The sequence below is a fragment of the Xyrauchen texanus genome, chromosome 8 (assembly GCF_025860055.1).
Source record: "Xyrauchen texanus isolate HMW12.3.18 chromosome 8, RBS_HiC_50CHRs, whole genome shotgun sequence".
NCBI lineage: Eukaryota > Metazoa > Chordata > Actinopteri > Cypriniformes > Catostomidae > Xyrauchen > Xyrauchen texanus.
The window spans coordinates 6,165,434-6,184,253 of NC_068283.1; the positions used below are offsets into that span (position 1 = coordinate 6,165,434).

General features: G+C 37.6%; 1 protein-coding gene across 1 annotated transcript in view; it reads right to left on the reverse strand.

Annotated features, from left to right (window-relative positions):
• Positions 1-18,820, reverse strand: part of LOC127648066 (alpha-1,6-mannosylglycoprotein 6-beta-N-acetylglucosaminyltransferase B-like) — a 206,345-nt gene that overhangs the window by 85,705 nt on the left and 101,820 nt on the right. The window contains 1 exon segment of the mRNA XM_052132658.1: positions 13,368-13,537. Coding sequence (XP_051988618.1) covers positions 13,368-13,537 — 170 coding nt within the window.

The following is an 18,820-nucleotide window of genomic DNA, read 5'->3' on the forward strand; positions in this document are numbered from 1 at the left end:
ACTCTTTTAACTTTGCGTTCCAAGCTTCCTGAACTCTACATTGTGTGGAGACAGAGGGGTGCAGGAGCGAGGGCTAAGAGCAATGAGGGCAAGAGCACAGATGATGAAGATATTTGAAGAGGAAGAGAGCTGAAGAGAGAGAGTTCTTCCTTGGTGGGAGGCTTTATACTACTGTTGTTGGCCACACCCCAAAGGTGCCTTGAGTTAATCAGAAATGTTTTCTGCAGGGTCACATGGTAATTTCTATCCCTCCTTCTGATGAGCCTTTGTCTGTGAAGACTCCCTTTTCCTGCTCAATAAGTACATGTTTTAATCATATATATCTTGGGTACAACTGAATATATGAAAAAGTAATTAACATAAACATTCCTGAAATGCAGAAAAACTCTCAACGATAGTAAACATGATGTGCTTTATCATGAAATGTTACCATTCAAGTAATATGACATGAATAAAACAAGATTAAAGACTATAATCATCAATTTGTCAGTTAGCAAAGTGACTAAAGGTCATAAAAACATCAATTTCAGAATTGCCTTGCAAGGCTAAGTATTGTGTACATTTTGGTGCAAAAAGGTAGATTATGTGCATTTCAGAGGGTTAAGTCAGCAGTGTACTTTGTGTGAAATGTTCATGGATTAAGATGTGATGTTTAAGTATTAGAATTGTGTTGTCCATTGCAAACATGAGGGTCTCATAAGGGAGTCTGCTTTAGCTCTGTGTTTTGGTAATTCATTTTTACAATGTGATACAGGAAATGTCTCATTTTTAAGTGTCCATGTGTTACCTAAATGAATGAAACAAAGGGTCATCTGTAAGATTTCTGGCATGGGGTTTTTTCAGAAGAGTAGTCTTTATGTCATCTAATGACCATTAACGTTCAGGGTATTCCTGATTTACAACCTGGACGAAGAGGAATTTTGGTGTGTCCACAGAACTCTCTATGTTCTCAAGACAGTTGACACACAAACAGAGCAGCTTTTAATGGACTATTTTCAGGCCTCTGTTTCTTAGTTAATAACGTGTAAGGAAAATATCAGTTTACATCCTGGAAAAGAATAATTTTGCATAGAAATCGTTAATTCTTCTGCCCATAAGATCCTACAGTGCTCAAACAAGATTTCAACATATTTGTGATATTATTTTCAGTGGCCATGAGAATAGAATCACGCTAAATAGGTAACAGATAGGTCACATCAACTCAGCATGGGACATTAACATTAATTATTTCTATATTCCCCAAATTAATCATAATTCCCTTTTTGTTCTAAATCAGTACATATCAGTTCTGAGCAGATACAACTATCTTGTTGTATTACATATTTAATGGTGGAGAAATATTTGTCAGATTTCTAATCTGATCATTGGTCATTTATCTTATATATATTGGTGGAGAAATGCAGACAATTCCAAAATTAATTATTTATAATTCCATACAAATACTACTGAGGATGTTTGTGTTTCCTTCTGAACACATACACATACAGTATATGTTCTCACTCGGCCTGTCTAGACGGTCTTACAGGACACTTGCTTGCCTTGCTGCTCTCCCATTGTTCATTGATTTGTAAAATATATTTGTTAAATGTTTATCTATTTAATATTTTATGTTTAATCTCTGTACGCCGTCCTTTCATTTTGGAGAAGCACAATACAAAATAAAAATATTATGATTATGATTATTATTATTATATTTGTTTTCGAACCTTTTTCTCTCAAATTTGGAATGCCCAATTCCCAATGTGCTCTAAGTCCTCGTGGTGGCATAGTGTCACGATTCACTGTTACCTGGCCTGAGTTTCTCCCCTGTCATCTGTTCAGAGACTACACTTCCCATAATTCCCTGCTCTCATCTCTGCCAGCTGTTCCCCATTGTTCCTCACCTGTGTTTAATTTTCTCATTAGTCTTTGTGTATATAATGCCCTGATTTCTGTTCAGTCTTGGTCAGTTGTTGTATGTACCTGTATGTGTTTGACCTCCCGTGTTAACAAGTGCCCTTTGTAGATATTTGCTCCTGTTTATGTTCTTGTTTCTCATCGTGGATGTTTTATTTGTTCCTGTGTCTAGCAGTTATTTTTGTTTGTTTATTTTCATAAAAAATCCTTAGCTACACCTATATCCAGCTCTCTTGACTTCTTCCCAGCGTTGCACATAGTGACTCACCTCAGTCTGGGTGGCGGAGGACGAATCTCATTTACCTCTGCATTTGAGACCGTCAACCTGCGCATCTTATCATGTGGCTTGTTGAGCGCTTTACCGCGGAGACAGCATGTGTGGAGGCTTCATGTCATCTACTGCGGCATCCACGCGCATCTCACCATGTGCCCCACCGAGAGCTAACCACATTATAGCGACCACAAGGAGGTTACCCCATGTGACTCTACTCTCCCTAGCAACTGAGCCAATTTCGTTGCTTAAGAGACATGGCTGGATTCACTCAGCATGCCCTGGGATGCAAACTTGTGAACTCCAAGGTTGGTAGCTTGCGTCTTTACTCGCTGAACTGTCCAGGCCCCCTATCATTATTATTATTATTATTATTATTATTATTATTAATAATATTGATCTACTGACACACAAACCATGACTAGTTTTAAAAGTGATCGATAGCCCAAGAATTCCCAAAATGCAAATTACATAACTGAGTTTAGACTTTATGCCAAGATTACAAGTGCTTCTCAGACTTCTCAGCAGAATGACCTGTTACTCAGGAACTTCATTAATATATAATACAATACACCCACAGTTTCACGCATATGCCCACGTATATTTGCAAACACTCCCACCCACTTGCATTTTGTGCTGGCACAAAAATATTGATTTGTATTAGCGCACACTTGGAAATTAGATAAGACATGGTGCTGCACCTACCACAGCCATGGAAACGGAGCCCTTAACCTTAAAATATGCAGCTAAGAAAACCACATTTGAAAATACAACTTGGAAAAAAAATGGGTAATGAAGTGAAAATGTCCTGAACAGTAATATTTTTTTCAGTAATAGTAATTGGCAGATACATTTAATAGTTCATGTGAGTGAAGTATAGGAGTGCATCCTCAGTGCTGCTTGAATTCTACACAACTTTCTTCCAGACCAGCTGAAGAATACAATTTATCTGTTATCAGGAAAGTCTTTAGACAAGGCATTGTATTGGAACCAGATTCAAAAATGCATAATTTGGCAGAGGTTTTTATTTAATTTGTATTAGTTCAGAGCACATTCGTTTTATAGATTTATAGTAGATGTTATCACATTTCAGTACTATTTATTCAAAAAATAAAATTACAGCGTAATTTGTGAATAAAATATAATAAAGTCTGAAAACAAAGGATGAATACTATGAATTAAATTATGAGAAATTAAATGTTCCTTCTTAATATTTTTATTTATTTATCTTTTTTTGTGTGTAATAAAAATCAATGCAAACTGTAACTTTCAGGTGTTGCATGCTAAGGGTTAGAGAGAGGGTGAAAAATATTATTGATTAAACAATTCAGTGTTTTCACCCCATTTCCATGAATTTTCCATTCATTTGTGATTAGTGCATAACATTTTCAAATAATTGTATAGAGATTGCACTCACAAGAAGAAATTAGTAGCCAATGAAACATTTTAGAGGTGAGCATAACTAGATTGTGCACCCTATATTAATTATAGAAATTCCATGACTTTTCCAGGCCTGGGAATAACCAGCCTTACATTACAGTGAAAATCGGAAAGAGTACGTCAACATTTCTTCAGCAAAAGTGTGTGTGTGTGTGTGTGTGTGTGTGTGATGTATGTATTTATATGTATGTGTGTATATATTTTACAGTATATGATACAACTTCTATAAAACATCACAATTTAAAGTGAATCAGTCCTGCGAACCCCCTCATTTGCCATGAGCACATGTAAACCATTCAGTCGCTGCATATTTCACCACTGAGTGTACAGCTTTAGTAATGGAAATCCATTCTTTGTACCACAAGGCAAAGATTTGTCTTTTAAGTGCTGTATCATTTTGCAAAGCATGTTATACATAATTATGTGACAGGACAGTGTTCAAATGGTTAAAGGGAGTTGATAATGTCATTATAATAAATGCTTTGTGTCCATAAAACATCTCATGAGTCTTTGTGTATTTCTGTAATGTATGATATTGCATTTATCTTGCTTTGCCACAGATCGCTGGCAGCTCCAGTAATTCCACTTTCATCCACAGAGATGTTGCTGCTCCAGACAGTGCTTCAAAGCATTAGAACAAAAATACAGTGATACAGGGAGTAGGGGTGTGATTGCCCTATGGCACTTAATATACAGCTAATGCATGGAGGAAAAAATCCTTGTTAGGGTTTCAGAATATATTAAAAGTAAACTCTAGGGGAAATCTGTGCTACATAGAAGCCTGTCATATTTACTATTGAATGAGGGTAAAATGAGAGCAATACAATGAAAACTAAAAGAGGTTTAAACTTAAATGACAAACTGTCTGACAGGAGATTAGTGGATCACAATAAAAGTCAGCAACACATAAGCTACAGTACAAGATGTTTGATGGTTATTTCTTCCTTGACTCAAACAGTGGCTCAAAGTATTTGGACACTTAAGCCACACTAAAAAATTTATGTCACAGATATAATAAATATACTGTATCTATTTTATATGTTGTGTTTTCTTGTATCAAAACTTGTAGAAAGGGGTGTTCATGCCAAGGTCATGGGTTCAAGATACTTATTGAACATGTGTAGAACATATTCATAGTAAACGCAAATGTGTGAATGTGCACTAAAATAGTAATAGCAATAATGGCTCAGAAAAATTTGTTTAGTTCTGAAAAAATCTCTAGCAGTCTGTTTGCAGATTGGATTGATATTTTGTTTCTAGCTCAATGACATTTCATTTGTAAGTGTGACTTAACAGTAAAAATACATTCTTGGGGCCACTATATATAGTGAAAAAGTAAAACATATTCTTAAAAGATTAGTCTGCCCAAGAATGAAAATTCTGTCATCAACATAATTAAATCAATTAATAAATTTGGCATCAATAATTATGCCACATTGTTTCTAATATCTTCATCAGTAGACGAAGAAGTGGAACTATAGAGATCAAGATAGAATTATTTAAAAGCATTATTAATACCAATGACAATGGTAAAAATTTCACCACCAGCAGATATAGGGAATAGTAGAAAAAAACTCTCTGCTTTATATATCTAGTCAAAAGCTTCCCTGCTTTATCCCCCGACTCAAAGTATGACTGTCTTGCCCTGAATTGCCACAAAATCCACGACAAAATAGTATTATATCTGTATTTCAATCGTATCAATTCTCTGAGGCAATCAGAAGACATTCGGTGCTTCAGATCTGCCTCTGCACTTTTAATATTGCCTTCCAGCAAATAGTTTAATAGTGCCTCCCAAGCCACACCCATAGAGGATCCTGAGGACCAGTTGGTCTCCATATATACATTGATTTCAGCCTTTAACATTTGTTGGAAGTCAGGATTTTGCAAAAGGGATACATTAAAGTGGCAACTATATGATTTATTTTTCTCTGTATGTGGCAACACCTCTAAACTCACCAGGGTGTAATCTGAGTTTAAGATGTTTCCAATTGAGCAGTCAACAACAGATGAAATGAGGGACTTGGATATATATAAAAAATATATTCTTGATTAAATCTTATGGACTGATGAAAAAAATGTTTAGTCCCTACCAGATGGGTTCAAAAGTCTCTTAAATATCTGTAAGACCAATATTTCTTACACATCCTGTGAAGTGTCAATGTTGCTCTAGGGGGTTTTCACACTTTTGCTTCACTATGATCAAGGGCAGAGTCCATCAAAAGATTAAAGTCTCCTCCCAATATTATATCATGAGGGGTGCCAGCTGCTTGCAACATCACTCCAAGATCTATAAAAAAAGCCCTGATCATCAACGTGAGCTGCGTAAATATTAGCCAAAATAAGACTTTGCCCCTGAATTTCTGCTAATTGATCTTTAATCTGTTTGAGACATTTGAATTGTAGATGTTTACTTATCAACATAATGACACCCCTGCTCTTACTTGAGCCAGCACTAAAGAAAATGCCCACCCCATATCTTTCCAAAATTATCAGCTTCCTGTTCTTGAAGAACACTAAAACAAAAATTATCATATTTCTTTCGTTTAAGAAAAGAAATAACCTTTCTTCTATTTATGGGGTGCCCAACCCTTTCACATTCCACGTGGAGAGAGACAATCCACTCACACAACAAACTCCAGCCAAAAGACAGAATAAACACAAAGAATGTGTAGATTCATCCACATAACTGTCCCGAAGGTGTGTTCCTCCACAAAACAAGTTTCAACCACTAGTGGAACCAGCACACAAACACAAAAAAGGCTGTTCGGTTTCCTCAGGCAGTCAAACGAATGTTCAGTGAGCCGGCTGTTACATGAGTGCAGCAGATGTCCTAATCCCTCCAATGTCCTGCAAAACATACTCCAGACAATAGGAGGCATAAGCACAAAGAATGTGCAGATTCATCCACAACACTGTCCTGAAGGAGTGTTACTACACAAAACAAACTCCAGTTGCTAGGCAGAACCAGCACAAAAAGAAACAAAAAAGGCGCCCAGGTTCCTCGGACAGTCAATTGAATGTTAAATGAGTCAGGCTCACTCGGCTGCAACGTGAGAATCACACAATGAAGAACTCATTCCATTGATTTATGAAGGAAATACTTTGCGTTCATCCTTAACATATATTCTCAATTTGGCAAGGAACATCAGTGCAAAAGCGACCTTTTGTTGATGTAAGAGTTTCTTGCATTCCTTGAATCGATCACGTTTCTCTCTTGTCAAATTCGCAAAGTCTGGGAACAAGAGAATGTGGTTGTTCTTCTAAGAAAGCCTTCCTTTACTCCTCGCCTCCAGAAACACAAGATCTTTATCAGATGATTTCAGAAATTTGGCCAGAATTCTTGACTTCCCCCACTCTTGTAACCAACTCAGTGAATTTCGTCTCCATGGCAGTGATCAATCAACATATTATAGCAAGATCCTCCAAGTCAGCAATGACCTTCGTCAACATTACCGACATGTTCAATAGTTGATGCTGAATCTCTTTCACTGCATTGTCCAAATAAGAGTCCCTGGTCCAAGGCCTGTTGCTCAGGGGCTTCAGCTTGAGCACGTAAGAGTCTTTTAATGTCTCCAGAGCCTGAGGATTTTTAATTCTTTGACATATTGCTTCATAGAACAGTTATGAAACAAGCTGTACTGAATCTCACTGGTTTATGTCACAAAAAGTATTAAATCTAACAAACTGCACAGAGCTCACCGTTCACAAGTCCAAACCTAGCATGGAGTCACGGGTGAAGTTTTCTTTTAAATTATAGTCATAATTAACATTCCTAGTGAAAATCAGCAGTGATTTTCTGCTGTCCAGACATATGCTGCGCTAATTCAAAGTGTCTAGTGGCACTTTTCCATCCCCTCACAGCAGAAGTGTCCTCATGGGCACTGTCACATTTACACCACATGTATGCATTTAGCAGACACTTTTTATCCAAAGCAAATTACAATGTACTCAAACTAAATTTTGATTAGTGTGTGTGTTCACTGGCAATTAAACCCATGGATTTACCATGCTTTACCAGTTACCACCTACAGGAACTCTAATCAGAGGCAGATGGGTGCTAACAAGAGGCTGATCAAATAGACACCACCACCCAGACAGCAACTGACACTTCACTTATCAGTGCCTGCATGTATTCAGTGACTCAGAATGGGATTTACAGACAATACACTAAAGCCAACTAAAGCTTGCCAACCAGCCCAATAGCAAGACTTTTTACTCTCCACTAACATCTTGTTTTAAATCTCATTAAACCTGTTCACCACAGACACCTGGGATATCACACACTGACACTTTCTTTATTTAATACATTACCTCTCTCCAATCAAAGCTCTTACTTAGATTAAGGATGCATTTACACTAGAGCATTTGGATCAGACTCGAATCTGTATGACATTCTGTAACAGTTTTAACCAGCTGTGCAAAAACCATGAAAGGGGTGGCATGTCACATGTTCTTCTGTTGTCATGCTCAAATACTCTGTTGTCAGCTCTCTCAGAGTGGTTCATGTTAGAGGTCCACCAGGTTTGATCAGTTTTTCAAGTAGGACTTTTAGTTCGGATTTGTAATTTATTTATAAAAACAATATACAGGCCTTCAGAACTTGTTTTCGCCTAAGCGCTCACACTCACAGATACGTACGAACGGATGAGTTAGGGTCCGCTCATACCGAACATGTTTTCTGCTCTGTTTTCCCATTGTTTTCCTATGTAAATACTAGCTGGACGAATGTCCATACCTGCTGCATTGCATCTCACTGTTTATTCAGTGTCTCACAGGACCGGCATGTAGACACAGTGTCAAAAGTTAAAAGTCTCAAATCTAAGATATAATCTCCAAAACGCAGTTTCCCTCAAAAACCTCCTGTTTCATTCCTTGCACTGTGTCTAGATTGTTTTCAGTGCATGTGTCACAAAGATTTAACGTTCTGAACAAGAGGTGACTGTTACAATGTTTAACATTATTCCAGATTGTTCTGCACCTAGAAAAGTTTCAGCACTTTCAGCAATGTTTTTTTCCCTTCTACTCTAGTGTGCTGCGGGGCCGCCTTGTATGTCTACTGTTACAATACTGTAACGAATGTTGTCAATGATACTAACATAAAATACAGCCTTTTGCAACATGATGCACAATACACTGCACCATCAGTATATAAGCTCTTGGTGAAAGTAAATGAAATAAGACATAAATATATAACTATTGTATACAGCAAAGTAGAAATAATAATACTGTATCAAATTATAATGACAAACTAGACAACAATAAATAATTGTTGCCTTAGAATAATAATAAATAAAACTGAATTTCAAAATGTTAGTGAGTGTAGTAGGTTTTACACACACTGTTCATAAAAATAAAAATAAAACTGTTTTGTAAAAATATATGTAGGTAAATTGTTTTCACTGAATTTATGAAACCAATCTGCCCAAACATTTATATGCACCCATTCATGCATATTTTATAGTTAATTCATTTCTCATGATCTCTGGATAAATTGCCTTTGCAGAACAGCTTGACTCTTTGCATCTCTTGCAATTCATCCACAGCAGACATTGTTGTTAAGTGTTGTTTAGGTCGAAAATGTCAATAACACAATGAAACTGGCATCTCTTTTGCAACAGTCATTACCTCGCTTCAGTGGTAAACAGCTGCTGCTAGTACTCATGGTGGTACTCACATTGATGATGTAAACTTACCACAATTTGGACACAAAAGTACAATGTGGGAAAAAAAAAAGACCTGTGGGGGAAAGTGTAATTGGCCTGGGAAAAACAGCCGAATCTCCCAAACTACTGTGGATAAGAATGAAAGATAAGCAAAACAATATATTTATTGTGGCTGCCAATCGATAAAGATGTAATCGAATCAATAATGATATGCCAATTTAATAATTAAATTAAGTGCAATTAAACATATATCAATATTTGCTGAAATTGGCCCCTAAATATGCCGAAGTTCCAATTCTCCCATTTATTATAATACTAGTAGTCCGTCTGTGCCTAACTGTGTCTGCTATGGTTGCATCAAGTTTGCAATATTAACCTAGACGTTCCCTGTCTGTCGCTCACTTCGACGTTGTGCCGAAGAAGCAACACCAGGGGTCCATATTTAATCACGCCATGTGCTGAACTGTGTACGGCAGGAAGACGGCACCTGTGCAAGAAGGCTCACTGGGGGAAATGCGTACTTACGAAGCCCCCGAGGCAAGCTGTGTGTCAGCGCGTCTATCCCGAGGGAGCCTCTGTTCGGGAGTCCCAGAGCGGGCAGTGGAAGGTCACTCGGGAGGTGAACAGGTCTACCTATGCCTTGCCCAATGCATGATGCGGGGGGCGGCTAGAGTGGCTTTCCCCCGGAAGAAGGCTATGTTCCATGGCTATGTTCTCGCAGTGAGGCAGCACCCATGGCTGTCAGAAGCGGAGAGGTAACGCAAAGACGGAAGGGCATCTTAAGAAATATGCGTCTTTAAAAAGGCGTTCAACATCAATGTGCTTACTCTTTTAGAGAAATATACACTCTTTTTAGAGGGCTGTCGAAGTGCACAGGGGCGTAGTCTGCACTGGCGTGCAGAAGAAGAGAAAAGCCGCTGAAATGCACTGTATCTCTGACAGCGTATGCTCTTTTGAGGTGAGTGGAACAGCAGTGGGTTTTACTCAGCTCGCTGAAACACAACCGCTCGCTCTGAAGAAAAAAATCTGTCTGAACAGAGGCACGCTTCCCTCCTTTTATACCCGTGTGTCTGGGGGAGGGGCATGCAAATTCTGTTCCCCAATTCTCAATTGCCTTTTCTCAAAGAGGTAACTGAGGCTCTCAAGAGAGAGACCCCTAGAGTTTCACAAGAGTCACAAGATACTTCATTAGAATCAGGATAATCTCTCCTGGACTATTACACTGAGTAGATATTGAGATGTTACCAATAGATTCTTATATACATTTCCATACATGTGTTGGTCTTTTGGTACACACAAAGAAGCATATGGCTTTTCATTTTCACTATTTCATGGGCCAATTTATTGACATATTAAAGGGCTTCCTTTTTCTCCATGAAAAGACATTTCCCAAAACTTCAAAGCAGCAAATTTAGTCTGTCAGAGATATGGATCAGCATGTACCATAACTGAAGCAGACTAATATAACTGAATAATGTCTTTTATTTAAACATAAAAACCACAACTAAAGCCAATTTTCACATATTAATTCAGGCCTGACAATTACCAAAAGCTGAACTTTTGGAGTAAAAGCAAAAACAAGCTTATTTTTCAGTGTATTGAAGTCTTACTCAGAGAGAGATAGAGTGATACTATTGTCTGTTACACAGAGAATGATGGAGCAGATACTTGTGTAAGTGAGTCTGAGATTCTATGTTAAGTATGGAAGCTTGCTGACTATTTACTACAGTATACTGTATACTGCACAGTATACACTGTTTATGGCCAAAAACGTAGTAGTTTTTCACCTTCTAAAAGTGAAAGAGTAGTACTTGGTCATCCAGGTTTTAAAATCAGCATGCTGTGCACAATATACAGAATATATTTTTCAGCAATAGTAAGAGCCTAGTTAGTGTGTAAGCAACTATGTGCATGTGTCTTTGTCAAGTAACTGACAAAGCCAGGCTGATTACATGCACAAATTCAAACAGCCGTAAACCCAGGGGTATTTTATAAGAGAGCCTTCTCTTCAGAGTTAATAAAACTGCAGCATCCATGACAAGTATAAACGAAGTGCTTTCAAACCCTTCTGAGAGATTCTAAATAAAACTAGAGCAAATGTCTTAGACACTGATTCACTAAAGGTCTGCAAAAATAAAAACAAGATCAGGAATAAACTCTCTGTGCCAAGTTATGATCAGGGCAAAACAAGCCACCATAAGTGTCAGAAATGTTTACTAGCTATCTACATTGGGACATACATTTTTTAATTTAATGAAACATTATATAATTTTTCTAAATTCTGACATAACCAAAATGTCACCAAAATGAAGCTTTGACCAATTTAGCTCACTTCTGGGTACATTAAATAAATAAATAAATCCAATTCAAATAACTTCATACAACTTCTACATCAAAAACTACAGTGATTGGTAGACAGTAGATAGCTTTGCATAATCTAACACTGGCCAGTTATTTAAATGTACTTTTTGTGTTGTAGTACATTGTGCATTATTTACAGCTATTATTGTTTTAGTGTTGGTTTGAAAGCCAAAATTATTTATATTGTGAATTTATTTCAAGTAATTGATCCTACTGATATATTTGACATACATGGACAGCATGCTATGCATGTTAGTATTGTATATGGTTAGAAAACAAATATGCTTTCTTAAAGGTAAAAATGCCCCTGAAAATCAACTGCAGTGGCAAATATTTAAATCTTTAGGAATTGTTGTTGACTCTCAACTTTCTTTTAAAAAACATGTGAAGAAATTGTAAAAACAGTCAAATTAAATTTGGTGAATTTAAGATTTATTATAAATAATCTGACCATGAGGCTGCAGTTTTATTAATGAATGCAATTATTCTTCCTCATATTACATATTGTATGACAACCTGGAATCAGACATGTAAATCTGTTCTGAAACCTGTTGAAACCATGTACAAGCAGGCTCTTAAGGTACTAGACAAAAAAAAAAAAAAAAAAACAAACAAATCAAAAGTGTTCCATCACTGTCATATTTTAACCAAGTATAACTTCTTGAGTTGGGAAAATTTGATTAAATTTGTAGGTCTACTGTTGACTTTTCTCAATGGTCTTGCCCTAACCATATTTCAACAGTACCTTTATAAAATTACAGGAAATGTAACTAGAGCTGGATTTAGGGGTGATTGTAAAATACCATTAAGAAATGTTTTGAGTGTTTTTGTTTAGTTATCTTTTGCTTTTAGAGCAGCCCATGTCTGGAATGTCAATACAAAGTTATTGTTAGTATTATCTTGGGGATTTTGAGTTTCATTTTTATTTTCATATTTGTTATTGATTAGTTTTGATTGTTATGGTAGTTTTAACATTTTGCATAATGTGTAATTTTCTACATTAGTATTACATATTTTGAGTGTAATTTTCACCTTTAACAACAACCTGCCCAGGGACTGCAGGTGAAAATTAGCCATTGCCTAAATCTGACACATTTACATAAGTGAGATGTTTGATTAATGTGTCCCTGACAAATAAATAAATAAATGTAATAAAACTAAATTTTGCCTCTTAATAAAAAAGTCAATCTTTGACACTAGCTGACATGCATTAATGTGATATATGAAATTATTTTTAATGAGCTTTTGGTAATTGTTTTATTAAACATTTAATTTACAGTGGTAGATAATTTTGAGTTGTTTAAATTGAAGCTTTCTTTTCAGTGTAATCCACAGTGAGATAACTTAAACGTGTATTTACATAGGCTATATTTTAAGTTTTCTGTATTATGTACTGTATTATAGAAATCACAATCAAAAGCAAATTTTTAGTGAGAGTTGCAAGTAAGCTACATGGCTAACATTTGACTAACATGCAAAAGCCTTTTTTAAATATACCCTGTAGTGCCAATTTCTGCAATTATTCTTAGTTAAGAATAACTAACAACAAAATGCTTGCAAACAATTTGATAGATTGCACACGCAAATTGTTACCTTTTCTTTCGGATCTTATTAAATCAGGGCGTTTATTTGGCATATTGGTCAATCAGGACCTTATTGTACAGGAGCTGTCCGTAGTACTGAAAAACATCCTTTAGCATTGTACATCAAATAAAAGCCATTGGTAGACTCACCCCTGCAGCTCTTTAACGGAGAGTGATATCTTGAGGTTGTGTCCCAGCACATGAAGCGTGGTGAGGATGTCTGCCCATTGAACCATCTCTCCAAGTGGCCCTCCCTTCAACACCTTCGGACTGAACACATCACCAGATTCCTCTGTTAGAAAACCCATATGAACCAGGATCTGGAAGGAGGTAGAAAAAGTGTTAACAAGAGGAAAGAAAAACTGAGAGTCAAATAATTAACCATTAACAGCAATTAAGTACTATAAAAATAAGGCCAACTGAAGTAAAATGGAATATCAAAACCTTAAATTTCCAGTTTTCCAATTATGAAAATATGTGCTCAATTCTGATTGTATATTCAACCAAAGCAGTAAAAAGGATATACATTATTGTATATTGTGTATTGTATTGTATATTGTGTATTGTATATTGTGTGTATTGTTTAATGTACATTGTATATAATTATTGTGTTGTGTAAGTATGTGTACATTTGATATGTAAATTGTTGTTGTGTAAGTATGTTGTTTATTGTAATTGGTATATGTCTCGTCACTGTCATGACTGCTATGTTGCTCGGAACTGCACACAAGAATTTCACCTACTGTTGTACTTGTGTACATGGTCGTGTGACAATAAAGTGATTTGATTTGATTTGACATTCTGTCCTTCAGTTACCAATCTACAGTATGTATGGGTCTTTCAAATCGCTAGTTTTGTCTGTCAGTCCATCATTGCCCCTAGGTCTGGGAATATGTATATAATTTAATACAGCAGTCCTAACAATCATGAGACCTTTCTGTATTGCACTACTTTTCAGGAAACAGTGTATGACTATATGCAGCAGTCTGAAATAGGAGATAAAAAGCTGGACAAAAGCCAAAACATCAGGGAATTTAAGCATGAAGCCATGATCTGGATCCAACCTTTATAGAGTTGCCAATCTTCTGTTTACTGTCACAGTCAAATACACACAAGGCTGAAGGGTTTTGCCTGAGTATCAAATGAACAGCTGTCAAATCTAAGAGATCTATGACAGATAAAACATAAAGGCATCCACTGAACACATTTGCTTTGAGAGAAACTCGTTCACAATGATTTGCATCTCCACGCCAGATATTCTATTGTTTAGTTCTAAAAACAATACAAGTACACGCATAAACACACACATCACTGTGAATGAGCTTATCTTATGCACTCATGAGCACAAAATGGACATCAAGATTTTAGCTGAAAAATAACTTACATTTCAGGTAGTTTCACACCAAATCTCAACCTAGTCTTACAGAATCACATTAATATGCACTATATTATAACGTATGCAAAACATAACCAACATTAACAAGTTTGTTCACACATGATTAAATTGTGCTATATCTCAACTGATAAAGCACTGCACTTGCAATGCAAAGGACCGGATACAAATCCTGAAGAGCATGACATGTTAGCTGAAAGTATCATTATGTGATTGCTACGGCAAAATGGCAATCACGTTTGCTTTTATTAAACTATCGGTTAGGTTTAATTTAAGGGTTAGGGAGGTTGGTTTTCCATAAGGAAGAAATTCATACACGTTAGGAATGACATAAAGGTGATTAAATTGATTATTCAGGTGATTTGGGTGGGTAATTAATTAATTATCGATTACCTGTATTATTTTTATTTTTGGGTGGACCATTCCATGCCATGGATGTGGGCAGCGACTGGTATAGCCACTGAAGTAAGACAAAGAGAAGTGTAATGTGCATTCTCTTGGGTTTTCTAAAGGGCAAACATGCTGTCACATTCTCAATCAGAAGGTTTTGCTTTAACATACAGGAGGGATGGCTAAAACAGCATTGAATTAGTCCATTCTAGAGATGACAAGAGCCTGGACATAGTGTTGCGCAGCATGCTCAGAAAGGAAGGCTCTGATTTTTCTCATGGTGTAGACCACAAATCTGCATGACATGTCTTTGAGATATAGGCTACATGCCCAAGGTTCCTACAACTCCCTTCAGGGACCAGGTAGTGAACCTGCAAGCGAAGCTGCCCTGGAAGGAGGCAGACCCAGCCTTTTTGTTGCTGTGTCCGTTGCATGCTTTGCGTACCTATGTGGACCGCACGCAGAGCTTTAGATTTTCTGAGCAGCTCTTTGTCTGCTTTGGTGGACAAAGGAAAGGGAAAGTTGTCTCCAAACAGAGGCTTTCCCACTGGGTCGTTGATGCCATCTCATTGGCCTGTCACACCCCATGGATTAATCCCTTTATGTGTATTTTCAGCGGTACGCCTACGGGCGGGCCCGCGTCTCCCTTGAGCAGTCCCCGCTGCCCCCTGGCAGTCATGTTTGTAGCAACTCCTCCCTCACAGCATCTACCACCGCAACATTCCCATGTGGCCTGAAAACCCATGTGATGTATTTCACTACTCTTTAACTCTCCCCAGCCTGGGCAGGTGGTGGTCTCCGCAGGGTATTTTCCCCCTGAAAGAATAGGAGTTGGAAAAGAACACCTTACCCGATGCGTGTGATAGCGTTAAGATGGCCCCAGCCACTTTAACTCAATGCGAGAAACATAGAGAGAGAAAAGGCGTGGCTGGCGCGGCCTGCTCCTATGCTTGGCACATCGCTTTGTTCGGGGTGCCGGGAACCTAAAAAGTTTCTGACAATTTTATGGGGTATTTGGGAAGGGTACGTGCAGTCTGACACAGCCTGTCGCTTTGGCACGCAACTGCCTGCCCGCACCTGCATCAGCAGCGCACGTACACGGTTCAGCACATGGCATGATTAAATAGGGACCCCTAGTGTCGCTTCACTCGACACAACGTCGAAGTGAGCGACAGATGGGGAATGTGTAGGTTACTGTTGTAACCTCCGTTCCCTGATGAGGGAACGAGACATTGTGTCCCCATTGTGTGAGCCACGACGCTCAACCGAGCCACTGCTATGGCCGAACCTTACTCTCGGCTCCACAGTGCAAACCTGAATGGACAGATGCATGATTCCCTCCTTTTATACCTGTATGTCCGGGGGAGGGACATGCAAATACTGCCTGCCAATTTCTCATTGGCCTTTTCTCAATTTCAGAGGTAACTGAGGCCTTCAAAGAAGTTCCCTAGTGTCACTTCACTCGACACATTGTCTCGTTCCCTCCATCAGGGTGTGGAGGTTACAACAGTAACCTAGACGTTTTTCCTTGTGTATTTAAGCTGTTGTTTCCCCTGTGTCAATCTTTACATGTTTCGTCATGTTCTGTGCCTGTGATTTATTTTTTCTTTGTTGAGTTCTTTGTTTATCTTTTGTTTCATTAAAAGCTGCATTTAGATCCTCATTCCTCACCTGTCTCGTCACAGGCTAATAGTCATACAGTTGGCTAACCTGGATGGAGTTATCATTGACCAGCCTAGCTGATCGATTATGTAGTTTTACATTTCTGGGCTGACTGAGAACATAAGGAGACCTGTTTTGTCTAGGTTCAGTTTAAGTTCTGAGTCTGACAGTAAGACTCTTCATGATTCTTGTCTAAAGAATGATCAAGTTCACCATTGACAAGTGCTTTATGTGTTTATGTGTCCATGTTCCCCATACATAAGACAACTCATTGATTGTGAAGTGATGAAAATTAGTCTTTGCCCTTAAAGTTTAATGAAGGGCTCCCAGAAAAAACCAAATGGCTATATTATGCTATATTATTATAATTATTTTACATTTATACATTTGGCAGATGCTTTTATCCAAAGCAACTTACACAAGATGAATAAAACATCATAAATTATTAATCTTCAGGAGACAGTGGTACGAAAATTGCAGCATTACAAATTTTCACTAGCATCAGAATAGTAGTATCCAAGACAGATTAGAGTGCAACAAGAATATATATAATTTTTTTTTATGAGTGAATGGTTAAGTGCTCATGGAAAAGATGTGGTTTTAGATTTTTTTTAAGACAGAGTCTTCCACCAACGTGGTATAGTGAAACCGAAAGTTTGGGAAAGTGTTTTGGTGCCTCTGTGTTGGTACAACAAGGCATCGCTCATTAGTCGACTGCAGGCTTCTGGTGGGAACGTAGCTCTGCATAAATTATTTTAGGTATGCTGGAGCAGACCCATTGACTGTTCTGTATGGCAGCATCAGAACCTTGAATTTGATACGTTCATCAACCGGCAGCCAGTGGAGAGAGACAAAGAGTGGTGTAACATGTGCTCTCTTTGGTTCATTAAAGACCAGACGTGCTGCTGCATTCTGGATCATTTGCAGGAGTCTAATTGCGTATGCAGGGAGGCCTGCAATGAATGCGTTATAGTAGTCCAGTCTAGTTATGACAAGTGACTGAACGAGCAGTTGTGTGGCATGTTCAAAGAGAAAGGGCCTATTTCCTGATATTGTAGAGTGTAAATCTACATGATCCTGCTGTCTTTGAGTTTTGGTCTGTGAAACTGAGTTGGTTATCGATGGATACCCCTATATTTCTGACTGTTTTGGTACATTATTGTAGATGAACCCAGCTGAATGGTGATGTTGTGTTCAACATCATACTTTTTTTTGCTTCCTATTCTTAATTCTAGCTAATGTTCATACCTCTCGTACAGTCTTTTATTGTGCACTGCTGTGTCTGTTTTTCTGGTTCATTCTTTTTTTCCTGTTCTTGCAGTTTAATGACAGCTTTGCCTTGAGAGCTACAGTACTTGCTGAACAATGATGTCAGAGATTGTGCATTAGGCTTAAAAGGCCTGGGTTTCTGTCTCTAAACCAGAGCTTCTCAACTTGTTTGGCTTTAGAAACCAGATTTTACATTGGACATCAAGTGGCAACCCATTATAGTTCCAAAATTGTTCCAAATGCCTCTTGATGTTGATGGTTTCATACTTTTAGAAACCAATAATTCACTGAACAAAACACATTGTGATCAGCAAAAATTATTTTTATCCTTGTTTTATGTGAAATAATATTTAATGCACGTAGTCATACTTTCCATAACCTCGCATTGACATATTCAGTTATCAAGGATGAGAGTATGGCATGTTGTCATTTGCCTATTTTGGCTAGCTTCAACCAAGTGACAGATGAATTTGTGCCAAAATAACATATAGTATTCTATATAGTTCAAAAGGGTTGCAACCACCCAATTGAGAACCACTGCTTTAGATTATCTACTGTTCAAGGATCAGCAGTTACTAACAGGGCACAGATACAAAACACTGCAGAAAAAGAAAGATTGGAGGATCTGAGACAAATTACCCTACACAGACCCTTTGCTAAAAAAAACACCTTATAACGGTTTCTGGCCCAGACCTGCCTTAGAAACTGAGTTTTGCAGAAATATATCCAACTATATGGTGAAACATTACTGCATAATTTATAAAATACTAGATAAAATGTTTTGCCATGTCAGGCTTCATTACAATGTAAGAATGCAAATTTTTATCATGAGCATTTTAATGAAACTCGCTCTTCAAGGAAATTAGCAATTAATTAATACGGGGCCTTA